At 40.1% G+C, this 26,819-nt stretch overlaps 1 protein-coding gene across 4 annotated transcripts in view; it reads left to right on the forward strand.

Annotated features, from left to right (window-relative positions):
• Positions 1-26,819, forward strand: part of CRTAC1 (cartilage acidic protein 1) — a 188,766-nt gene that overhangs the window by 13,473 nt on the left and 148,474 nt on the right. For all 4 annotated transcript variants that reach the window (XM_060171522.1, XM_060171524.1, XM_007534148.2 and 1 more), the window contains exon 2: positions 4,895-5,094. In XM_060171522.1, coding sequence (XP_060027505.1) covers positions 4,895-5,094 — 200 coding nt within the window. The remainder of the gene's footprint in view (positions 1-4,894; positions 5,095-26,819) is intronic.

A 26,819-nucleotide genomic window follows, 5' to 3' on the forward strand; every position in this document is an offset into this window, starting at 1 on the left:
AAAAGACTGTTACCCCTGCTGCATTCTATTCAGTTAAGTGACAATATCTTAGAATGAAACCCAGGTATCAGGTGTGTGCACGCATGCATAAGTGTGCCTGCCTGCCTGCCTGCCTGCCTGCCTGCCTGCCTGCCTTCCTGCCTTCCTGTTTTACCAGAGCACTGATCAGCTCTAGTTTATGGTGGTGTGGGGGATTGAACCTGAGAACCTGGGACTTTGGATCCTCGGGCATGAGAGTCTCTGCATAACCATTACGCTATCTACCCCTGCCGTGTGTGTGTGTGTGTGTGTGTGTGTGTTAAAATATGTGTGACATCAAATTTAACATTTGAAGAACATAAAAGTGTATGACTCCGTAACTGAATCCACTCACTTTGTTGTGCAACCATCACTATCATCTATCTCTAATTTTTCATCTTCCCAACTCCACATTCATTGAAACTCCACATTCATTGAAATCTAACCCATTATCCTCCTGTCTCCCCAGCCCCCTGGCATTTTCTTTCTAGGAATTTGACTACTCTGAATAACTTATAAAGTGGAATCATGCGCTGTGTGTCATTTTGCGACCGTGATTGCACTTAGCAGAATATTTTAAAAAGCATCTATGTTGTAGTGTGTCAGAAAGCACCTCCTTAATCAGACTCACAGTATTCCATTGTGTGTATACACCACATTTTGTTTATCCATTCAACTGTTCCTACCTTTCCCCTGGAAAAGATACCTAGTTTGCTTATATCTTTTGGCTGTTGTAGATAATATTTTAGACACTTGGGTTGCTTACATCTTTTGGCTATTGCAGAGAATATTGCTATGAACATAGATATTTTTCAGTTCTTTTGAGTATGTACTCAGAAGTGGAACTACTGGGTCACATCATGACTACAGTATTTCTTGAAGAATTGCTACACAGAAATTTTCCATAGTGGCTACACCATTTAGCATTCTCACTAGCAATGTAGAATAATTGTTCACCAATAGTAATTGTCCCATATTCCCATTATATTTTTCTTACTGCATATAAAGTATTCTCTCATTGTGCTTTTGTTTTGCTTTTCCTTAATTCTTAATGTTGTTAAACACCTTTTCAAGTATTTGCTGGCCATTTGTACATATACATTTTGAAGAAATGTTTACTCAAGACCTTTGCCCATCATGAATTAAGTTGCTTTGTTGTTATTCTTGTTGTTCATTTGTAGGAGTTCTTTATATATTCCAGATATTAATTCAAGCTATTCTGGATACTATTGTATATATGACTTACAAGTAATTTCTCCAATTCCATGGACTTCTTTTTTTCTCAATTCATAGTGTCACTTGAGGTACAAAAGTTTTAAGTTTTGAGGTTTTCTTTTGATGCCTCTTCTCTTGGTGTCATCTCCAAGAAACCACTGTCAGACAACAAGAGTTTTAAAAGGTATATACCATGTCAATCTAGTGTACAACTAAGACTGAGCAGTGTTTCTCAAACTTTAACGTGCACTGGAACCACCTGAGATCTTATATAAATTAGGTCTAGGGAAGGGTACAGGATTCTTTATTTCCAATACACTCCTAGATGATGCTGATACTGCTGGTCTGGGGACCACTCTGAATGGTCAGGTGTAAAGGAAGAACATTTTGATGACTTTCATCATCTGAGCCCTGATGGTACAGACCTTCTCCTATGCTCCTTCATCACCAGAACAGGCCCAGAGCCTACCCATTACCTGTCACTGCTGCTAGGCAGCCCCATGGGTGTACTGGGTGCTCAGGGCATAGCAGAGATAAAATGTAAAGCACATGCTTTCCCTCCCCCATCAGCTTCTCCCTCTTCACACCCTTTCCCTCCTTCCCCACACACATACCACCAGGGGTGGCCATTCACTGTTCTGCCCGTGCTGGTGAATTTATCTCCACACTGTGTTCCTCTCTGGCCTTGGTGCCTGTGAAGGAATGCCTGTAAAACCCTGCTGAAAAGCTATTTTACTCAAAATATGTGTAATATGTTCAGAAAGGAAAACCTGCAGGTCAGTCTGAAAGTTTCTAGAAAACTACCGAAGGTCAGCTTCTGAGAAGTTCTATTAATCCATCGTAGGATTTTAGAATCAGAAAGGACCTTTAGAGAGCTACTTCCAAACCCTCATATTGGAGAAGAAAGCTGTGGCCCAGCAAGGCTGTGACTTATTCAAGGTCACTGAGAAAAATGGAGGTCAGCTGAGAGGTGTGTTAATGCTTTTTAATCTTGCGTTAGGTTACTTGTCTGGAAATGGATAACCCAGAACCACTACTTTCATTTGGCTCCATTAATTGAAAGTTCTGCTTTTCACAGAAAAGGTAAAGTCAAGAGACTGGCTTGTGGTTCTGGCCCTCTCATAACCAGTCGTTAATAGGACCTGCATCTCTTAAGTGACAATGACTTAAATAGCTGGTATGGTACTGGGGAGAAAGTAACCAGCTTTAGGAGGGCATCCGATGCCAGTCTTTCATGCCCACTGCAAGCATCATCAGCTTGCATATCATAACTTTTCAAGCTACTTCCAGTCAATTGGATTGGGCTCTCAGGTTAAAACTCATTTGCCATCCCTATAACAGAGACTATATATATTGAAAGTCCATGGCCTTCAGATGGATGCACCATTCCAGTATGCCTGCACTAGTTATTAAATACTTTAACTTCTTATTAAGAAACTCATCATCAATCCAGTCCTGAGTTCCCTTTATCCAGTCAAATTTGCAGGACTCTTGTAGTGATGTGTTCACCATTGCTGATTCAGCAGCCCAGCAGAAGGTGGTGAATCCTCCAAATGTTTCTGTGGTTTGGATGAATCTCACTCTGATGGAGTGCATCCAACTTGTGCCCCCTGAACATGCAGTAAGAACTCACTTCTCTGCAAGGCCCTGCTCCCTGCCTGCAGCGGGAAGCTTCATTAATGGTGAAGCAGTGCTGCAAATGTCTCTCTTTCTCTATCATAAGTAAATAAATAAACATAAAAACAAACAAACAAAAAAACCCCCACTTCCTAGGAAGCCTGCCTGAGATTAGTTCTTGCCCCTCAGCGGAAGGCCTGCTGTTAAAACTCCCTCCAGCCTTCCCAACAGGGCATCAGAGAGGCTTCTGAATCATGTTTGGCTCCAGAGGTAGTGCTCAGGCCCTTGCTTGTGGTCTCGGGGTCCTGCACTGAAGCAATCTCATTTGCTGGCAGGAACCAGCATCTCCATATGGGAAGGCAGTCTTCAGATCCTCTCTTCATTAAGACATCAGTCTCACTCTGCCTTGCTTCTGGCTGCCAGATGCACTGACAAGCCAGCAGGAAAGGTTCCCTTAGGAAGGGGCTTGCTGCCTTCTGAAGGCGAGAGGGCACCACACTGCCTGCAGGGCTAGACCTGCACAGCCTTGGTGGGACTTGTTCCAGCAGAGCCTCTAGAAAGCGCTGTGAGTTCTGAGTTGAGGCCCGTGGGCAGAGTCTCTGGGTGGTGCCATCTGTGGTTTTCTAAGTGTCTCCATGCTCACACAGAGAGGGGGGCGGAGTCTCTCCTCCTTGGCCATTCTCCTCATCTCCTGGGTGTGTGCCACCAGCTCCCATGGCCCCGGGCTGCTTGGCAACACCCTGAGTTATGTTAGAGATATAATAATGAATTATACAATGGATTATACATAATTAATTTATAATAAAACACGCATGCAATGGTTTAATTTCTCCAAGTGAATGATGAGCTGCCCATCAGATCCTGTTGGAACACATTCCCTAACTGCCTGCTTCCTGTTCTGGAGGCACTGACCAGCTGTCCTCAGGAGGAACATGGGCTGGGGGGAGCCTGCCAAGTCACAGTTTCCCTCCAGGCTGCCTCTGGGGTATGTCCCACAGAAGGAGAATCCTTCACTGCCTCTGCTTTTGTTCTAGACCTGGATAGTTGGGGACAGTGGAGGGAGGGGCTGTCTGATTCCACCCTCAGACTGTCATTTTCTTCATTCTCTTAGCCTTTCTCCCTGAGGATGGGAGATTGTTGTATTTTTTATACATTACCATTCCTTTGCTCATTCGCTTAACGAACATGTATTGAGAACATATATTTTTAAAATATTTACTTATTTTTTATTGGATAGAGACAGAGAAATCGAGATAGAGAGGTTAAGAAAAAGGGGGATATGTGAAGCATTGCTTCACAACTTATGAAGCTTCCCCCTGCCGCTGGGCACTTGGGGCTTAAACCTGGGTCCTTGCACACTATAACATGTACGATGAACGGGGTACACAGCTGCCTGGCCCTGTATTGACCATCTTTATGAGACAGAGACTATGGTCAAAGCAAAAATCCTTGCCCTAATGGAACTTCCAGTCTAGCAGAGAGAGACAGAGAATAACTAGTAAATATAATGAATAAGTAAGTCATCTGGCATACTATACAGTGATTGTTGTCATAGAAAAATGAAAAGCAGGGAGTCGGGCGGTAGTGCAGCCAGTTAAGTGCATGTGGCACAAAGTGCAAGGACCGGCTTTAGTAAGGATCCCTGTTCGAGCCCCTGGCTCCCCATCTGCAGGGAAGTTGCTTCACAGGCGGTGAAACAGGTCTGCAGGTGTTTGTCTTTCTCTCCCCCCTCTGTCTTCCCCTCCTCTCTCCACAGCAATGGCAACAACAATAATAGCTACAACAACAATTAAAAAGGGCAACAAAAGGGAAAATAAATAAATATTAAAAAGAAAAATGAAAAGCAGAGTTGGGTAGGGGAAATCTTGTGTGATGGGGCAGACAGGCTGCCACTTTGAGAAGGTGGGAAAGTGGCAGCCTGGGTATATTACAAAGCACTCGGTGGTGGGGCTGGAAAGCATTTCTACACCTCCCTGGAATAAGACTTTCCTGGGCTGCTCTGAAACAAGACCTCTCAGTAACATTTCTAACTTTGCGATTCCAGATGTTCAGGATGCTACTGTTCCTGGTGCTGCTGTGGTTTCTGCCCCCCATGGAGGGGTCCCAGAGGTCTGAGCCTATGTTCACGGCAGTCACCAACTCTGTCCTGCCCCCTGACTATGACAGCAACCCCACCCAGCTCAACTATGGCGTGGCAGTTACGGATGTGGACCACGATGGTGACTTTGAGATCGTTGTAGCCGGGTAAGCGACTCTGACCCTGAGTCTTACAGCTTTGCTGTGACAAGGAGGAGTAAGGAGTAACTCCAAGACCTAGTGACTTGCACCAACACACATTCTTATTTATAGAGTGTGGGTGGACTCAGATGGGTCTCTTGTATGCTCAATCTTTATTTACTTTTTTTTTTTTTAAACAGCAGTGAGTTGGGTTGGAAAGTAGAGGGGAAGAAATGGATTTGGGTAGGAGTACAGAGCTTTTGTGTAACTATGCTTTGTAATAATAAAAAATAGAGGTCTATACCAATTTAAAAATGCATTTGGTTCACAGATTTTCCAGGGGGAAAGTCTGAATGTGTTGCTTCAAGGCGCATTCTTCTTTTCATATTTAGGCTACCTTATTTATTTAGGAGTTTCTCCTTAACAGCTGGACATTACAGTCTCTACCTAGGAGGAACTGGGCGACCAGTATGATAGAAGGGGGTGTTCGAAGCTGCCTTTGCACAGCATTGGCATTGTCCAGCAGGCTAAGAAAGCATGAATTGTTCTCTTTGCCAAAGAAGGACTTGAGAGCACAGCTAAACTTCCTCTTACCCATGCCTTGGTGTTCACTGCTCTCTTCTGTCTGGAGAAGCAACATTTTTTAGTAAAGAAAAAGAAAGAAGCACACAACTTGGAGTTCAATAGCATGATTTTATGCTCTAAAACTTCAGCTTCCTAGTTGTATAACCTTAAGTCAGTCTCTTACTTAGATTGAGATTGTATCATTTTGCAAATGGTAATGCTATAGTGGGGCCTCCTTGTCCTGCCTGAAGTAGCAATAGAGGATGTGGCAGTGCATTGAACATTCTGCCAGTCACCATAGATAATTATTATTTATTCCACACTAATATGTACCAGGCACTGAGCTAAGCCTTTCACATACATTATCTTATTTAATCCTCTTGACAACACTTTGAACTTATAAAAGGTAATTAAAGGTTTAGAGACAAGAAGTGACTGGTCCTCTGTCAAACAAATAGTGAGGAAATGAAGCAGGATTTGAACCCCAAGACTGTCTAATTCTAGAGCTGCTTGACGATACTGACCCAAGTTTTGTTATGGTTTCAAAAATCAGTCAGCAGTAAAAGTACTACAGGGGCCTGTCAATCTCATTCTGGGAGGTCTGAGCTTTTGTGGCTGCAGGAACAATGTAAGGAACAAAAGAACCGCTAGGTAACATCCTTTGTACTGGTTGCATATAATTGCAGATAGTGTTGACCTTGGAATTGGAAGGCCTGGTTTTAAGTGTAATTAGACTGTAAGTCTAGATTCTGACTTCTTAGATGAGTGCATGGGTAGTATTCTTTGTGATAAAGTAGATGTTCCATGTTGGTGCTGTCCAGTGTGGCATCTACTAGCAAAACCCGACTACAGTTCTTGGACAAATGTGGTCACTGTGACTGAGGAGCTGGATTTTAAATTTTATTTCATTGTCATTATATAGTTATGTTTATTGTCTTTAAGTATTTGTATTATTGTTTAAATCATATAAGAGAGAAGATAAGCAGAGCGTCACTGTGGCTCATGCAGCACCAGGGATCAAAATAGGAGCCCCAGGCAGACAAGCAAGCTCTCTACCTGCTGAGCTGTCTCCCTGGCCTGTGCTGTATGGATGCATATAAATTAGTACTGGCCTTTTAGAAGGAAAAAAACAAAAAAAAACCAAAGAACTGAGTGTGAGGCCAGGAGAGTGTTCACCCAGTAGAATGAGTGCCTTTTCATGCATGGGACTCTAGGTTTAAGCCTCACACCACATGGGAACAGCATGGATGACACAGGGGAAGGAGAGTGCCAGGGATGGTGGAGTGGTGCTACGTCATCTCTTTTCTCTCTCTCTAAATGAGAAAACTGATCGAGGGAGGTCATTCAGTGATGGTATTATACATACTTGAAGGCTTGAGTTGATTTGCTAGTGACACATTGAAAAAAATGAATGAAGAGCAGACTGTGATAGACTGAGGAAAAAGAGATGTGATCATAAAAACCCTTCTTGTCTGAGGTAGCCAAGTGAGTGCTGTGACTCTAGCTGCTCTCTGAATTAGAGAGAAGCTCTCCTGGTTAACTCTTGCCACCCAGAGTCATGTGCAACTCTGCCAGAGTCTCTGGTTAGAGGACGTGGGGACTTCTGAAATGTTCTAGCTGGTCTTGTCTCCTGCCTGGTAACCTTGTGAGCTAATAGAGGTCAGAGAACAGAGAATTGCAGGGCAACATTCTTGCATTGCCCTGGGATCCCCACAAGCTCCTGCTATGAGTTTACTCTCCTTTCATCCCTAAGGATGAACTGAGCACTGGTCTGGGTCCCATCCACCCTTTGATGTGGAGGACATGGCTACCGAGTGTGCAGGAGTCTCTCTTACCAAAGGCTGGGCATTTCATTTTTATCTTCCTTGCCAATCAAGTTTTCCATTCTCTTTCTCTCAAGGAACTCAGAAAATGTGCTTTGGTGTCCTTTATGGCAGAGAGGGATGAAACCACCATTAGTATCTTAGAGGAGACATAAAATCTTGCCAGGCTTGCTCCTTTTATTTTTAAAGATGTTTTATTGTTATTATTATTTTTTATATTGCCACCAGGGCTAACACAGGGGGCTTAGTGCCTGCATTACATTTCCTCTGCTTCCTGCAGCCATTCTCTCTCCTTTATTTTATTTGATAGGACAGAGAGAAGTTGAGAGGAGAGAGGGAAGTAAAGAGGGAGAGAGGTAGAGAGATACCTGCATCACTTGTGAAGCTTCCCCTCTGCAGGTGGGGACCGGAGACTTGAATCCAGGTCCTTGTGCATGGTAACATGCATGCTCAGTCATTGGAATGTACCACTGCACAGCCCTGCTTGCTTCTTACTAGGAGTCTTGAAGCATGATAGAGTCATTTTCTGGAGACAAGAACCAGACTACTCAGGGTCTCAGTCCTGAATCTGTTAGAGATCAGGGAAAGACTCTTCTCTCTTCTCTCAGTGCAAGCTTGAGCCAGACAGAAAAAACCTGGGCTGTTGGATGTTACTCTGAAAGTTGGTATTGCTCACCCTCAACAACAAAGAAGTTATATGGAGGACAGGATGGCGAAACTGGGCAACTTACCAGCTCCAGGTCGGGCCTTCTCTGTAGCTGTTGGGAAGCATTGTGAATTCTCAGAGCATCAAAAAGACATGCTCTAATTTAAGTACCAAAATACATTCCAAAGGCAAATATAACTTTTTATTATCTTCAGTTTAGGATGATTTGTCACTGTCTTCTTTTGGGGACTGGATAACCAGGAGCTGACTCTACAGACATATTTAAATCAGGACCTTGAGAGGTCATTTGGTTCTCCCCCTTGGCTTTCCATCAGGCCACACCTACAGTTTCTGGAGACATTACATATCTAGAACCTTCCAAGGGAATGTGTATAATCTTTTTGTAATCCAGCTCAATTACTTATGTCAAGAACCCATGTGACTAATCTGAATCCCTCCTGTTGGAGCTTAATCCATTTCTTTTAACTTTTGTTTTGCTGTTTCATTTGAAACTATAAACCAAGTGGTTACTGTCCTGTCAGCATATGAACTAGACTTACAGCCCTTCCTTTCAAGTCCTATGGATTTCTCAGAAGTACTTCTGGCTTTGACTCTATTTTATCCACCCTATACCCATATTTAAGTCTTTTTCACTGAAGACTCTGTGTGAGAGAGTAGCAAAGAGTTGAAATGGGGGGAAAATTGAATGTGAATACTTTTACCTGGGGCACCTGCAGTCCAGCTCTTGGCAGGTCACTCTCTATTATCTTCTAGATCTTTCCATTAGCTGGCCCCTGAAGGCATTTATGTTTGACCCCCCTGGGATAATGGCAAGCTCTTCAGTTATAAGGCAGCCAGCAGTTGAACTTGACTTGGCTTTGTTGACCTTTTCAGTATCTCTAATTAGAGCCCTATTGCATTGAATGTTTACTCTTTGACTAGGTTTGTTTTGTTTTCTTTTTTGGGGGGGCTCACCTAGTTCTGGATATTGATGGTATTGATTTTGAGTGTGTCTCAGGGGTAAGTTTATGTTGTGTTTCACATTCCTGAGTTAATTGTGATGGAAGGCATGCACATGCATCCAACTCAGGGAGGAGCAGAGGATGACCGCTCTTTGTTCTGTGAGCATGGGGGAGGGAGCAGGCCAGAGCAGCCACCTCAGCTGGGCGAGTGCATTCGCATGTGGAGGGCTTATCTGTTAACCTGCAGGTGCATGATTAAGGTCTGTGGACAGCCTCCTCCCTGTGGGCTGAGGAGAGGATTTGATCACCTCTGAAGACATCCATGCACGCACAGACCACTGAGGAACTTCAGAACTGGTTCTCTGGGTAAATAGAAAACCCAGTGGCTTCCCCTTTTCACTGTGGAACTAAACACCCAATCTGCAGCCTCAGGTAGCCTGGAAAGGAATTTATGTTAGTGTCTGTCTCCTGCAATTCCTTTAGAGCAGCAGTCGCTTCCTGGGATATCCCCAGAGGCCTGAGATAAGGCCCCCATACCCTGTCAGTTCCCAACAGGAATTTTGCTCAGATAGAAAGATTGTTGTTGTAAAATTTAAATTGTAACTTAGATCAGTTTTTCTGTACAAAGAGCATCTGTTTGATAAAGACTCACTGCATTCTTCACACTTGGAAGGGTTTCACTGAAAGGAATTATCTTAAAGAAGTGTTACGTTCCCCCCCCCCATAACTTTGCAACTATTTCACAATTTTTTTTTAAATTCACTCCAGACAATTGAATTAGTTAAAAGGCAAAGTCCATTCAAGTGCCAGATTAATCACAATCATAATCATACAGGAGGAATTCTGACATCGTAAATCATAAGAACAATGATAAAGGCTGGGATATTTATCTGTGATTTAATCACAGCAACATTCATGTATTTTATAAGTGGATATAGATGTATGTAATATATATCACATATAGGCAGATGTGCTAGCTGTATACATGTATTTTTATATATAGTACCTACAAACATATAGACTACCTATTAACAAAACACTTATTTTCTATTGTCAGCAGAGTGTCATCAATCCAGGTTGACCTTTTCAGATATAAACAGAGGCAGAGACACATAGTAAGAAACACAGCACCAAATATTTGCCCAGAGTTGTGGGGACTGGGCTTGAGCCTGGGTCACACCCATTGCATAGCAGACATGCTCCCAAGGGAACTATCTTGCTGGCTCTGAAACACACATTCTTTCTTTCTTTCCTTCTTTCTTTCTATTTTATTTATTTTTTTGGATAGAGACAGAAAGAAATCAAGAGGGAAGGGGCAGGTAATGAGGGAGAGAGAAAGAGAGACATCTCTTTCATTACTCATGAAGCTCCTCCACCTCAGGTGAGGTCTGGGGGCCTGGACTGAGTTCCTTGTGCACTATAACATGTATGCTCTACCAAGTGCATTATCGTCTGGCCCCTAAAACACTTTTAACAAAATAGTTGCTCACTGGGCTAAATACACATAGTGCAAAGGAAACACAAGGACCCATTCAAGGATCCCGGTTCAAGCCCCCAGCTCCCCACCTGCAAAGGGGTCACTTCACAAGCAGTGAAGCAGGTCTGCAGGTGTCTATCTTTCTCTCCTACTCTCTGTCTTCCCCTCCTCTTTCAATTTCTCTCTATCCTATCCAACAACAGCAACAACAATAACAACAACAATAATAACAGCAACAATGAAAAAAAAAAGGCTTCTAGGAGCAGTGGATTTGTAGTGCAGGCACTGAGCCCCAGCGATAACCCTGGAGGCAAATAAATAAATAAATAATAAAATAAAATAAAATATTTCAACTTTCAGTCCAAAGGGTTGCTGTGTACAGTATAACATTTTAATAGATTTGTTCACCAGTCTTGAGGTTATTTTAAAATGTTAAATTGTTTCATTCTGTTTGTTTTAAAATTAGTTTTACATCTTAAAAACACTTCCTTCTCTGTTCAGGAAAAAAAAAACTTAAATATGCGTAGCTGGAAAAAAATCCACACAGTGCAGTGTAGATGAAGGTAAAAATCCATCTTTAATAATATTCCCTCCCCCCACATCTTCTCTAAGTTCATATAGTTCCCTCCCAGAATAACAGAATAATTATCTCCAGTTTGATGTTTATATTTATTTTTTAATGTATATATTTTTATTTGTGACTTAATAGTGATTTGCAAGATTATAAGATAATGGATTGTAATTCCACACCACTTTCACCACCAAAATTCTGTTTCTCCCCCACCCCCATAGTAAGTAACCACCTTAGTTCTCCTAAGGTCATAGATATGGGTTAGCTATATATATATATATAGATATTCTTTTTCTTTTTCCAAGTTTCATGTGTTTCAATTCTCTATATCCCATATGAGTGGAATCATCCTGTAGTTGTTTTTCACTTCCTTCCTTACTTCACTAAACATAATCACTTCCAGTTCCATCCAGTAGTCCCAAAGGGAACATTATAGTCTTTTTTTTACATTTTTATTTATAAAATGGAAATAGTGACAAGACCATAGGATGAGAGGGCTACAGTTACATACAGTTCCCACCACCAGAACTCCGTATCCAATTACAGTCTTCTTCTTTTTTTTTTTTTTGCCAAGTAGTACTCCATTTAGTATATGTCCCATGAGGATAATGATGACAACGACTTACTCTTCTTCTCTTGTTATTTTTAAGACTCAAATTAGTGGGGGGTCAGGCGATGGTGCGGTGGGTTAAGCGCACGTGGCGCAAAGCACAAGGACCGGCATAAGGATCCCGGTTCAAGCCCACAGCTCCCTACCTGCCGGGGAGTCGCTTCACAGGCGGTGAAGCAGGTATGCAGGTGTCTATCTTTCTCTCCCCCTGTCTTCCCCTCCTCTCTCCATTTCTCTCTGTCCTATCCAACAACGAACAACATCAACAATGGTAATAATAATGACCACAACGAGGCTACGGCAACAAGGGCAACAAAAGGGGGAAAAAATGGCCTCCAGGAGTGGTGGATTCATGGTGCAGGCACCGAGCCCAGCAATAACCCTGGAGGGGGGGGAAAAAAGACTCAAATTAGTGATTTTTATTCCATTAATAAAGGCTTCCCCCTCCCAACTCTAAGTATTTCTCATAGGATATCCTCCTCCCCCAATATTTTAAACTTTAATCAGAAAAATGAAAAGGCATGCACCAGAAAATCACATGGGTCATTTGGCTAAAGATGACTGACCCCGCCTTTGCAGTGGAAATTGATGCCCATTCTTACTTGCTTTTAAGATCCTGCCTTCACTTCCTTTCTAAGCCACACCTACACCTATTACAACTTCCAGGTGTCCTTCCTTTTTCTTCTTTCTTTTATTTTTTATTAATTATTTTTTAATTTCTTTATTGGGGAGTTAATGTTTTACATTCAACAGTAAATACAATAGTTTATATATGCATAACATCCCCAGTTTCCCATATAACAATACAACCACCACTAGATCCTCTGTCATCCTTCTTGGACCTGTATTCTCCCTACCCACCCACCCCAGAGTCTTTTACTTAGGTGTGATATGCCAATTCCAGGAACCTTCACTTCCTTTCTGAGCCACACCTACACCTATTACAACTTCCAGGTGTACTTCCTTTTTCTTCTTCCCTCTCCGATAAGGGAAATAGCACCTGAGTTCCTCAGGTGTTCTCAGATTCTCTTCTCTCTCAGTGATGGTGCAAACTCAAGTTTATATTCTAGAAATTTTGTTACATATATATTAACTTATAAAATATATAGCTTTTGGAATATACAAACTGTATATATGTATATATATATATACACACATATATACATATATATAGTTATAAAGCTAGTATTGTCTAATTATAAAGTTTGTCCCTTGTTTAAATATTTACACCTAGTTTATAATTTTCAGTTGTGTAGTGTGGATGTCCCATATATATATTGCCACTACTCAAGTGTCATTTTAGTTGTTTCTTAGCTGTGTGCATTGCAAACAACTCTGCATGTACATCCTTACAGAGGTGTGCAAATATTTCTGTAGGATAGATACTAAGAAGTGGAAATGTTAGGAATGTGATATAAATTTTAAATCTTAACAAATATTACTAATTTTTTCCAATTTAAATCTTCTATTTATTCATAATCTAGAAATAAAAGGCAAGCATTTGGGTAGTTGAATTCAACCATTATTCAAGAACCTACTAAATGTACATCTCTGGGGTCTGACCTTCATCACTTTCAATCTAGTAATTCCAGGAAGGAGGGCGTGGAAAGACCTATTGCACATCTGTGAAAGAATCTGCTTCTGTTCAAAACTGGATTGAGAAACTTCAGTACTTTTCTATTCAAACTGCTGAAAGGACTTCTTCTGAAGCCGCTTCGGCAAAAATATATTTCTTAAATGGGTCACCCTTAACCCTGAGATTCATTGTCGACAGTATCAGGGAAGAATGATTGTGGGGTGCCAACTCTTTGGCTATGGTTAAGCATGGACAGTCCCTGATTTGAAATACTAATAGGACATAAGCTGGAGCAGCAGCCAGAACATTCTAACTCATTCTGAAAACTTTTCTTAAAAGGTTACTCAGCAGTGCATGGCTGGTTTCCCAAAGATGTCTCATTGCTGTGTCTGAACTTTCTTGCTAGCACTGGGCATAAGCAGTGGACAAAATGTCCACTCCCTACCTTCAGTCACAGACTCTCCTGACAGCTTAAAGACCCGAGGACGCAGGAACCAGATGGTGGCACACCTGCTTAAATGCACACATTACAGTGCTCAAGGACACAGGTTTGAACTCATGGTCCCCATCTGCAGGGGGAAAGCTTCAGGAGTTGTGAATCAGTGTGCTACAGATGTTGTTCTGTCTCTCTCCCTCTCTATTTCCCTGTCCACTTTCAATTTCTTCCTGTCTCTATCCAATAAAATATAAAAAAATATATATAAAAGATTTGAGGACCCTAAGTAGTTACTATAACACACACACACACACACACACACATACACACACACACACACACACACACACACTCTTCAGTTGGTGGGGTTGGAAGAAATAATAATCTTCTGATTCCAAGAACCAATGGCAGTGACATATACAGTAACAGGGACTTTGCAGATATGAGGAATGATCATTGTGGAATATGGGTGTCCTCTAGAAGGTGGAAGAGATGGAGATAAATTTACTCCTAGAGACTCTTAGAAGGGAATGCAGTCCCACTGACACCTTGATGTGAGCAGTAAGACTTGAGTCAGACTTTTATCACACAAACCCTGAAGACAGTGAGCTGGATTGTTTTATCCCATATATTTGTGGCAGTTTGTTGAGATAAAATGCTAAGTGCTTAGTATAACCCCCCAAAAAAGATTGATGGCTATTACTTCAGATAATCTTAATACCATTGTCCATTGTTTTTATAATTTTATAGTAATAAAATAAATATAGCACCGACAAAAGTATCATTTTTTTTTTTTGGTCAGCAACAACCCTTTGTCTTAAGAATACATGTAGTCTGGGGAAAAAAAAATTCTACTGGCACACTCTGTTCCTTAGTGACCATCCATGTGAATTCATCCTGCTGCTCACAGTTTGAACTGAGTGTGGGAGGTGGTAGAGGTTAGGAGAGGAAATATCATATATATATATATATATATATATATATATATATATATATATATGTATATATATATATTCCAATTTGAAGGATGTTGTCAGGTTATTAAAAAGCTTCTTCATGCAATAACAGAAATAACAACAAGGGCAACAAGGGCAACAGAAATGGGAAAAATGGCCTCCAGGAGCAGTGGATTCATAGTGCAGGCACCGAACCCCATCGATAACCCTGGAGAAAGAAAAAAAAAGCTTCTGCATGGCAAAAGGGAACATCACCCAGAGAGACTCCTTACAGAATAGGAGAAGCTCTTAATATGCCATACATCAGACTACTAACCAAAGGCTACTAACCAAAATATATAGACTTCACAAAACTCAGCAGCAACAACAACAATGACAATGACAAAAATCACACCATCCAAAAGGGGAGAGGATATGGACAGAATATTCACCAAAGAGCCAAAAGACATATACAAAAATGCTCTAAGTCACTGATTATCAGTGAAATACAAATAAAGACGTACGATCTTTCAAAGATCTCATTATCATTGGTGGAGGGGGTAATTGAAGTAATGGAGTGAATAGTGAGCACCCCCAGAAAGGTGTAAGCATTCTGAGAGGTCTGGGTCAGTGTAGAACACTTGGACTGGTAATCAGAAAGATTTGGAAGGGAACATAGTTTTATTTGGAGGATTAATGATTTACAGTTGACACTAAAATACAGTAATTGGTACATGTGTAATTTCTCAGTAGTCCACGTAACACTCTAATCCCCCACCTAGGTCCTCTTTCGCCATCATGTTCCAGGACTTGGACAATCCCTTATACCCCAGAGTTCTTTACTTTCATGTAATACACCAAATCCAGCCCAAGTTCTGCTTTGTATTTTTCCCTCTGTTCTTCATATTTTCCCCTCTGTTCTTATTTCTCAAGTTCTGTCTTTGAGTGAGATCATCCCATATTCATCCTTCTCTTTCTGCCTTATCTCAACATGATTCCTTCAAGCTCCATGAGGTGAAGAAGATTACTTCTCCATTTTTGATAGTGTGTAGTATTCATATATACCACAACTTTCTCAGCCATTCATCCGTTGTTGGACATCTGGGTTGCTTCCAGGTTTTGGCTATTACAAATTGTGCTGCTGTGAACATAGGTATACACAAATCTTTTTGGGAAGTTGTGTTTTGTTTCTTAGGATGTATCCCCAGAAGAGGAATTGCAGGATCATAGGGTAGGTCCACTTCTAGCCTTCTGAGAGTTCTCCAGACTGCTCTCTGCAGGGGTTGGACCAATTTACATTCCCATCAGCAGTGTAGGAGGGTTCCTTTGACCCCACAACCTCTCCAACATTTTTTGTTTTTATCATTTCTGATATATGACATTCTCACATGGGTAAAGTGGTATTTCATTGTTGTCTTTATTTGAATTTCTCTGACAAGCAATGACTTGGAGCATTTTTTCATATGTCTGTTAGACTTTTAGATCTCTTTGGTAAATATTCTGTTTATAGTCTCTCACCATTTGTGGATGGGGTTATTTATTTTTGTTGCTGTTGCTGAGTTTGGTGAGCTCTTTATATATTTTGGTTATTAGCCTCTTGTCTGATGTATGGCATGTAAAGATCTTCTCCTGTTCTGTAAGGGGTCTCTTTGTTTGGGTGGTTGTTTTTTTTGCTGTGCAGAAACTTTTTAATTTGATGTAGTCCCATTGGTTTAATTTTGTTTTAGCCTTCCATGCAATTATATTTGTATCATTGAAGATGTCTATAAAATTTAGATGGAAAAGATTGCTGCCAATATTTTCTTCTAATTTGATATCTTCTAGTCTAACATTCAAGTCTTTGATCCATTTGAATTTATTTTTGTGTCTGGTCAAATGTAGTTGTTCATTTTCATTCTTCTGCATATTTCAAAGTTTCTTCCAACACCCATTTGCTAAAGAGACCCTCCTTTCTTCAATTAATAGTCTGCACTTTTGTCGAAGATTGGTTGTCCGTAGGTGTAGTGGCTTATTTCTGGGCTCTCAATTCAATTCCACTGGTCAGTGTGTATATTTTTGTTCCAGTACCAGGCAATTTTGATCTGGGAGTGTGATGCCTCCAGTTCTGTTCTCTTTTTCTCAAGATTGCTTTGGCTATTCTAGGCATTTTTTGGTTCCAGATAAATATTTATAGCTTTTGTTCTATTCTCCTAAAAGGGTGAGACCTTCATGGGGATTGTATTAAATTTACTTATGGCTCTGGGTAGAATATTGATTTTGATGATATTAATTCTTCTAATCTATGAACATGGAATATCTTTTTACTTTGTATCTTTTTCTGTTTTCTTGAATAGTGACCAGTAGTGTTTAGTATATAAGTCTTTCACTTTTTTTCCTATTTATTTTCTTTATGGAGGGGTTAATGGTATACAGTAAACATTAAAATACAGTAGTTTGTACCTGTGCAACATTTCTCAGCTTTCCACATAACAGTCTAACTCCCTTTCACTTCTTCTGTTAGGTTTGTTTCTAGATATTTTATTGTTTTTGTTGCTATAGCAAAGGGTACTGTTTTCTGGATTTCTTTTTTTTTTTTTTGCAACTTTTGCCTATTAAATATTCTTAAAAATTTTTATTTATAAAAAGGAAAAACTGACAAAAACCATAGGATAAGAGGGGTATAACGCCACACAATTCCTACCACCAGAACTCTGTATCCCAAGCCCTCCCCTGATAGCTTTCCTATTCTTTATTCTTCTTCTTCTGACTTAGTGTTTACATAAAGGAATGCCTCTGGCTTTTGTATGTTAATTTTGTAGACTTACTATATTGCCTGATAATTTCCAGGACTTTGCTGATGGATTCTTTAGGTTTTTCTATGTATACTACCATGTCATCTGCAAATAGTAACAGTTTGACTTCTCTTCTAATCTGTATTCCTTTAACTCCTTGCTCTTGCCTGATTGCTATGGCAAAATCTTCCAACACTGTGTTGAACAGTAAGGGTGATAGTGGGTAGCAGACGGGACATATTTGGAGGGAGTTATTCAGGGTAGAATGGCCTTAGACAGGAGTGACATTTGGAAGGCTCAGAAGGGCCAGTAGCATGCAGTTGAAGCCTTCTCCAAGTCACAGAGAGCTTCAGGCTTATTTGGATTTTGTTGTTTAATTTTTTTTAAAAGGGCATTTAACAAAAACTGATTTTTCACAATGTAGTGAAGAATGTTTATAAAAAGCCATTTCAAAATAGTAATATAATTAAGTCACTAAAATTGTCCCTGCTGAAAATGGCAAAACTACTTTTAGTAGTCTATTTCACCCATTCAGAAATTAGTTGTATACCCTGATTCCAGTCATTTTCCTTTAAGTCTCTCTTCTCTCCCATTTATTTTTTTAAAATAGTGGAGTCCTGGACAGACAACCCCACCAATGTGTCTTGGAGCTCCAATTCCCCACAACCCCACCCCACTAGGGAAAGAGAGACGCAGGCTGGGAGTATGGATGGACCTGTCAATGCCCATGTTCAGAAGGGAAGCAATTATAGAAGCCAGACCTTTCACCTTCTGCATCCCACAATGACCTTGGGTCCATACTCCCAGAGGGTTAAAGAATAGGAAAGGCTGATTTCTGATTGAATTAATTTTGAAGTTTATTAATGTCTGTGGGGTGGCAATTAATAAAAGAAACTTAGTTTTTGTCCTGGAAAAAAAGAAGAATAGGAAAGCTATCAAAGGAGGGGATAGGATACGTGGTGGGAATATTGTGGAGTTGTACCCCTCTTATCCTATGGTTTTGTCTGTGTTTCCTTTTTATAAATAAATAAATAAATAAATAAATAAATGGTGGACCAGTTGGAAGACCTTTCATGTCCCTGAGCCCACATCAAGCCCTCACCCTTAGAACATTACAGCACTAAAGACTTGAACATTCTTCAACTTCCTTCCTAGTGGTCAGGGTTCCTATTTCCTGGCTCCACCCCTTCTGCCCCACCCACACCATCACTCTGCCCCATCCCTGTCACCCCACTGAAGCACAACTCTCATCTCTTTGGAATATTTTCACTCCCAAAATCACATTTGCTAGTGGGGTTGTATCTGATCCCCCGCCTCATGTCTTGCCCTTTTTTCTCACACCCCATCTTTTCCTCCCCAGTACTGCTGACCTGCTGAGATTGGTGATTTATATCACTTTCTTGCAAGCATGTTGTTACAATATTCCCTCTGAGAAAGCCATTGCTTTTGAGATGTAGGTGGAGAGAGAGAGAGAGAGAGAGAGAGAGAGAGACTCAAAGATGTGAAGAAGAGAAAAATAAACATTCCCATTTGAGATTTGTGCCATGTTCTCCCTGAATTTACCTTCACCTGTTGGCAAAGTTATAAAAAGGGGGAGGGGGTGAAGACAGCCCTTACCTCACATTTTGTTCACATCTCATTTTAAACCATCACAGCAGTCCATATGATGTGCATTTATAACTGAGTCTAAGTCACACTTCTTTTTTCACATTTTAACATCTTGAAAATTGGAATGTGACCCATAATTGGTAGTTTGAATTAATTGGCAAGTTTTATCTTCCCTTAGTATATGCAAATCAAGGTGAATCTTTTTTTCCCTCCAGGGTTACAGCTGGAGTTCAGTGCCTGCAGATGAATCTACTTCTCAGGTGGCCATCTCCCCCCTCCTTCCCCGCTTTTATTTATTTTATTTTTGTATTTATTTAAAAAAGGAGTCATTAACAAAACCGTAGGATAGGAGGGGTACAACTCCACACATTTCCCATCACCAGATCTAATCCCATCCCCTCTTCTGATAGCTTTCCTATTCTTTAACCCTCTGGGAGTATGGACCCAAGGTCATTGTGGGATGCAGAAGGTGGGAGGTCTGGCTTCTGTAATTGCTTCCCCGCTGGACATGGGCGTTGACTAGTGGATCCATACTCCCTGTCTGCCTCTCTCTTTCCCTAGTAGTGTGGGTCCCCCCCTTTTATGTGATAGAGATAGAGAAAGGAAGAGGAGACAGGGAGAGAGACATCTGCAGCGCTTTCCCACCACTCCTTCTTCACTGCAGGTAGGGACTGGGGCTAGATCTTTGCACATGATAACTAATGTGCAGGTTTTATGGGTAAACCACCGCCTAGCCCATAATAAAAGTGAATCGTGCCGGGGGCCGGGCGATTGTGCACCGGGTTAAGTGCACATAGTGCGGAGCACAAGGACCAGCGCGAGAACCCCTGTTCGACAGCCCTCAGCTCCACACATGCAGGGGAGGGGGGTCGCATCGCAAGCGGTGAAGCAGGTCTGCAGGTGTCTGTCTTTCTCTCCCCCTCTGTTTTCCCCTCCTCTCTCAATTTCTGTCCCTCCTATCCAACAACTACAGTAATGGCAATAAAGTGGGGAAAAGATGGCCACCTGGAGCCGTGGATTTGTAAACCAGGCATCGAGCCCCAGCGATAACCCTGGAGGCAAAAAAAAAAAAAAAAGAGAGAGAGAGAGAGAATGAATTGTATCACTGATGACACTTTAGATCTAATGAAACTATTACACTTATTACAGATTATGTTGTCCCTTTTTTACAGATGAAGAAACTGAGGCTCAGAGATCTGCTGAGGGACACAAAGAATTGACAGGAAGAATTTATATATGTTCAGTATATTAAGATTGCTAATTGTGTAGTCCAAATAATCTTCATTAATATTTTCTGCCTATTAATAACAGAGAGACTTGTTATAAAATATCCAACTGTGATAGTCCATTTCTTTCTCAGACTCCCTGAATGACTATTTTATATATGTGAAGACTGTTTTAATTAGGCACCATTTTAGAATTATTATTTTTTCTATGCATGTAACCATCATCATTATAAAATGACCCTATATATTCCTAATTATGTTTTTTTGGTCTGATAATGTTAAAAGTAACTTACTCTTTCTTTTTGCTTGCATTTTTCAAGTATTTCTTTTTCCATACTTTGAACTTTTTGTGTTCTTATACTTTGCCTGTTTTTTCTATACAACATATAATTTTTCCAGCTGCTTGACCATGTCTGTTTTTGTAATTATGAGTTTAGTCTGTGTCAATTTAGTGGGAACATCGAGATGTACAATTGTTTCTACAATTTTTTTTCTTTTTCCATGTTTTCAATTTTTATTTTTAACACAGGGAAGAATTTTATTTTCTAAATCTATTTATTTATTTATTTATTTATTCATTCATTCATTCATTCCCTTTTGTTACTTGTCTTATTGTTGTAGTTATTCTTATTGTCATTGTTGTTGGATAGGACAGAGAGAAATGGAGAGAGATGGGGAAGAAAGAGGGGGAGAGAAAGACAGACACCTGCAGACCTGCTTCACTGCCTGTGAAGCGACTGCCCTGCAGGTGGGAGCTGGGGGATGGAACCAGGATCCTTACACCAGTCCTCATGCTTTGTGCCATGTGCGCTTAACCCGCTGTACTACCACCCCACTCCCTGTTTTCTAAATCTTAATTTATGCCTCTACTTATTTGGGACTTATACTGAGTATTTTTGCTCTTTCAGTATTTTGTGTTTTTTTTTTTTTGAAATTTTATAAGTTCCTAACTCATTAAATTCTAAAGTTACCTTAGGCCCCCAACTTTTTTTTTGGCAGCCCCAGGGGCTCACACTGTGTTTCCATTGTTCTCAGACATTTTCTTCATCCTCTTAATTTTAGACAGAATGAGAAAGATGAAGAAAGGAGAGGTACCACAGTACTGCTTTACCAACTATAGTTTCCACCAGTGCCATGGGACTCTTAAAGAGTGCCAGACTTCCAAGCTAGGCTTTTTGCATGTTAAGACACATACCCTAGGTGAGCTAGGTGACCCCATAAGGTACTTCTATAACCTTCAGCACTGAAAACCCCTTCCTAGCATACATGTGGTATTTTATTTTAATGAAGTTTTAAAAGATTCTTTTAGTTTTATGGAGAGAGAACAGGAGAAAGACCTAAGAATTGTACATTTCTGATACATGGTAGTGAAGGATTGAACTTGAGGGCCTTACACAAGTCCTACACTCTACCTCTAAGTAACCTCCCCTGTCTCAGTATCTTTCTTAAAAAATAATTATTCTGCATTCATAATTTTAAGTTGACAGTTATTCTTTGGGCTGCCATTTGCTGCTGAGGTGCCTCTTACTAGTAATACTGTTTCTTCAGGGTAATCTGTCTCTTGTCTTTATATCTTTCTTATCTTTTGAATTTTATACGTTCACTACTATTTTTTATTATTTAATAGGTATTTACCAATTTATAAGATAATAGGGATACAATTCCATACCATTCCCACTACTAGAGTTCTGTGTCCCCATCCTCTTCCAGCAGAAACTGCAGTAGTCCTCCTGAGGTCAAAGATACGGGTTGACTTTATAGCTACAACTATCTGTCTGTCTGTCTGTCTGTCTATCTATCTATTGGTATTTGCACATTTTCTTCCTACAGTCCTGCCCTTGCTCCCTCTCTAAGTCACACTTGCTCCTGTTACTACTTCAAGTGTCCTTCCTTTTTCCTCTACTCTTTCTCAGATTTGTGAAGCAGTGTCTGACTTCCTCTGGTGTTTTTCAGTTTTGCCTCCCTTCCAGTAATGTAATAAAAACAAAAATTCCTGGTGACAAACATTTGGGTACCAGTGGAATTAGGGGTCCATAGTCCTCTGGTTGTCTTCCCCTAATGTCTCTCCCTTTGGGAGTATGGACCAAAATTCCTTTTGGGGTGCAGAAGGAAGGAGTTCTGGCTTCTGTAATTGCTTCTCTGCTGGGTATGGGTGCTAGCAGTTTGATCCGTATCTACAGCCTGTTTCTATCTTTCCCTAGTAGGATAGGACTCTGGGGAGGTGAGGTTCTGGAACATGTTGGCAAAGTCATCTGGCCAGGGAGGTCAGGGTGGAATCATAGTAGCATCTGCAATTTGGTGGCTGAAAATTGGTAAGATATAAAACAGGACAAAATGATTAGTAAACAGGAACCAAAGAGTAGGAATAGAGCAGGTGAGAATAGGGACCCAGATTCCAACCTTCAAGGGGAAAGCTTCACTAAGTAGAGCTGCAAGTGTCTCTCTGTCTCTCCCCCTCTCTATCTTCCCCTCCCCTCTCAATTTTTATCTGTCTCTATTCAATAATAAAACAATTAAAAAAATTATTAAAAAAGAGAGAATAGGGACCCAAGGGGGATCAGTACTACTTTGTACAGGTATAATACAGCTATAGTACAAGACCTGGATTTTGTTTTTACTGAGTATTTAAAAAAATTTCTTTATTGGGTAATTAATGTTTTACATTTGACAGTAAATAAAATAGTTTGTACATGCATAACATTTCACAGTTTTCTATATAACAATACAACCTCTGTCATTCTTTTTGGACCTCTAGGTCCTCTGTCATTCTTTTTGGACCTGTATTCTCCACCCAACCCCCCCCACCCTCCCAGAGTCTTTTACTTTGGTGTAATACTCCAATTCCAGTTCAGGTTCTATTTGTGTTTTCTCTCCTGATACTATTTTTCAATTTCTGCCTGAGGGTGAGATCATCCCATATTCATCCTTCTGTTTCTGACTTATTTCACTTAACATGATTTTTTCAAGCTCCATCCAAGATAGGCTGAAAACAATGAAGTCACCATTTTTTTTTTCCTCCTCCAGGGTTATTGCTGGGCTCGGTGCCTGCACCATGAATCCACCGCTCCTGGAGGCCATTTTTCCCCCCTTTTGTTGCCCTTGTTGTAGCTTCGTTGTGGTTATTATTATTGCCCTTGTTGATTCAATTCGTTGTTAGATAGGACAGAGAGAAATGGAGAGAGGAGGAAGTCACCATTTTTGATAGCTGAGTAGTATTCAGCCACTCATCTGTTGTTGAACATCTGGGTTGCTTCTATGTTTTGACTATTATAAATTGTGCTGCTAAAAACATATGTGTACACAGATATTTTTGGATGGTGTGTTGGGTTCCTTAGGATATATCCCCAGAAAAGGAATTGCAGGATCATAGGGTAGGCCCATTTCTAGCCTTCTGAGAGTTCTCCAGATTGTTCTCCACAGAGGTTGGACCAATTTACATTCCCAGTAGCAATCCAGGAGGGTTCCTTTGACCCCCACAACCTCTCCAGCATTTGTTGCTATTACCTTTTCTGATGTATGACATTCTCACAGGAGTGAAGTGGTATGTCATTGTTGTCTTTATTTGCATTTCTCTGACAATCAGAGACTTGGAGTATTTTTTCATGTGTTTCTCAGCCTTTTGGATCTCTTCTGTGGTGAAAATTCTGTCCATGTCCTCTCCCCATTTTTGGATGGGGTTATTTGTTTTCTTGTTGTTGAGTCTGGCAAGCTCTCTATATATTTTGGTTATTAGCCTCCTGTCTGATGTATGACATGTAAAGATCTTCTCCCATTCTGTGAGGGGTCTCTTGTTTGGGTACTGGTTTCTTTTGCTGTGCAGAAAATTTTTAATTTGATGTAGTCCCATAGGTTTATGCTTGCTATAGTCTTCTTTGTAATTGGATTCAATTCATTGAAGATGTCTTTAGAATTTATGTGGAAAAGAGTTCTGCCAATATTTTCCTCTAAGTATGTGATAGTTTCTGGTCTGACATCCAAGTCCTTGATCCATTTGGAATTTACTTTTGTGTTTGGCAAAATATAGTGATTCAGTTTCATTCTTTTGAATGTTTCAACTCATTTTTTTGCAACACCATTTGTTGGAGAGACTCTGATTCCCCTTTTATTAGTCTGGGCACCTTTGTCAAAGATTAGATGTCCATAGGTGTTGGTGCTTACTTCTGGGCTCTCAATTTATTCCACTGGTCAGTGTGTCTATTCATGTTCCAGTACCAAGCAGTTTTGATGACAATGGCCCTATAATACAACTTGAGATCTGGGAGTGTGATGCCTTCAGTTCTGTTCTTTTTTCTCAAGATTGTTTTGGCAATTGTAGGTCTTTCCTTGTTCCAGGTAAACAACTGTAGAATTTGTTCTATTCTCCTAAAAAATGTGGTTGGAATCTTGATGGGGATAGCATTAAATTTGTATATGGGTCTAGGTAGTATATTCATTTTGATGATGTTAATTCTTCCAATCCATGAACATGGAATATCTTTCCACTTCTTTTTGTCTTTTTCAATTTAATTTTCAGTATACAAGTCTTTCACTTCTTTGGTTAGGTTTACTCCTAGATATTTTATTGTTTTTGTTGCCATTGTAAAAGGAATTGATTTCTGGATTTCAATTTCTTCTAACTTAGTGTTTGCATAGAGAAATGCCACTGACTTTTGAATGTTAATTTTGTAGCCTGACACCGTACTGTATTTCCTGATGATTTCCAAAAGCTTCTTGCTGGATTCTTTAGGTTTATCTATGTATACTATCATGTCATCTGCAAATAGGGAGAGTTTCACTTCTCTTCCAGTCTGTATGCCTTTAATTCTTTGCTCCTGCCTAATTTCTATTACTATTCTAATTTCTATTACTATTCAACATAGTGTTGGAAGCAAGAGCTTCCAACACTATGTTGAATAGTAATGGTGATAGTGGGCAGCCCTGTCTAGTACCTGATCTGAGGGGAACTGCTTCCAGTTTTTCACCATTGAGTATGATGTTGGCTATAGGTTTGCTATATATAGACTTCACTGTCCTCAGGAACTTTCCATCTATTCCCATTTTTGTAGTGTTTTGATCATAAAGGGATGCTGTGTTTTGTCAGAGGCTTTCTCTGCATCTGTTGATATGACCATGTATTTTGTGGTCTTGCTTTTATCGATGTGGTGAATCACACTGATTGATTTACATATATTAAACCAACCTTGCATGCTTGGGATAAACCCCACTTGTTCATGATGAACAATCTCTTTAATATATACTGCTGTATCCAGTTGGCTAGAATTTTGTTCAATATTTTAGCATCTATGTTCATCAAAGATATTGGTCTTTAGTTTTCTTTTTTGGTTGTGTCCCTGTCTTCTTTTGGTATCAAAGTGATACTGGCTTCATAGAAACTGGAAGGGAGTATTCCAGTGTCTTCACTCTTCTGGAAGACTTTTAAAAGTATAGGTATTAATTCTTCTTTGAAGGTTTTGTAGAATTTATTTGTAAAACCATCTGGTCCAGGACTTTTATTCTTGGGAAAGTTTTTGATAACTCTTTTAATTTTGTTGGCTGTGATGGGCCTGTTCCTATTCTCTAGTTCCTCTTTATTTAATTTTGGAACTTTATAGGTATCTAGGAAATCGTCCATTTCTTCCAGGTTCTCTAGCCTGGTGTCACAGAGTTGTTCATAGAAGCCTCGGATGATATGTTGAATTTCTGTAGTGTCTGTTGTGATATCTCCTCTTTCATTTAGTATCCAATTTATTTGGGTCTTCTCCCTTTTTTGTTTTGTGAGTCTGGCTAAAGTTTGTTGATTTTGTTCATTCTTTTGAAGAACCAACATTTACTTTTGTTGATCTTTTTTATTTTAAATTATTTTCAATGTTATTTATTTCTGCCCTAACTTTAGTGATTTCTGTCTTTCTAGATGTTTTAGGGTCCCTTTGTTCTTCTTCTAGGTCTTTAAGTTGTGCAATCAGGCTGTTTTTTTTTGTGCTTTTTCTTGTTTACTAATGTGTGCTTATATGGCTGTGGATTTCCCTCTTAGTACTGCCTTAGCTGTGCCCAAATATTTTGATAGCTTGTGTCTTCATTTTTATTGAAGTCTTGAAACATTTTGATTTCTTCCTTGATTTCCTCTTTGACCCAGAGGTTGTTAAGAAGTGTACTGTTGAGCTTCCACATTTTGGGACTCTTATGAATCTTTTGTTGATTGTTAATGTAATTAGTTAGTTTAATTCCACTGTGATCTGAGAAGATGCTTGGGATGATTTCAATGCTCTTTAATCTGCTGATGCTAACTTTGTGGCCTAACTTATGGTCTATCCTTGAGAATGAACCATGTGGACTTGAATAAAATGTGTATTCCAGTTTCTTGGGATGAATGACTCTGAATATGTCCAATAGTTCTAGTTTATCTGTCTCCCTCATTTAGTTCCCTCATTCGTGTCTTTATTGATTTTCTGCCTGGATATTGATTAGTTGAGAGAGTGGGTTGTTGACGTCCCCTACTATTACTGTGTTGCTGTTAATATATTGCTGTAGCTCTTTCAGTAGCTGTTTGATGTATTTAAATGGCTTCTCA

This window comes from Erinaceus europaeus, chromosome 14, assembly GCF_950295315.1.
Source record: "Erinaceus europaeus chromosome 14, mEriEur2.1, whole genome shotgun sequence".
Classification (NCBI taxonomy): domain Eukaryota; kingdom Metazoa; phylum Chordata; class Mammalia; order Eulipotyphla; family Erinaceidae; genus Erinaceus; species Erinaceus europaeus.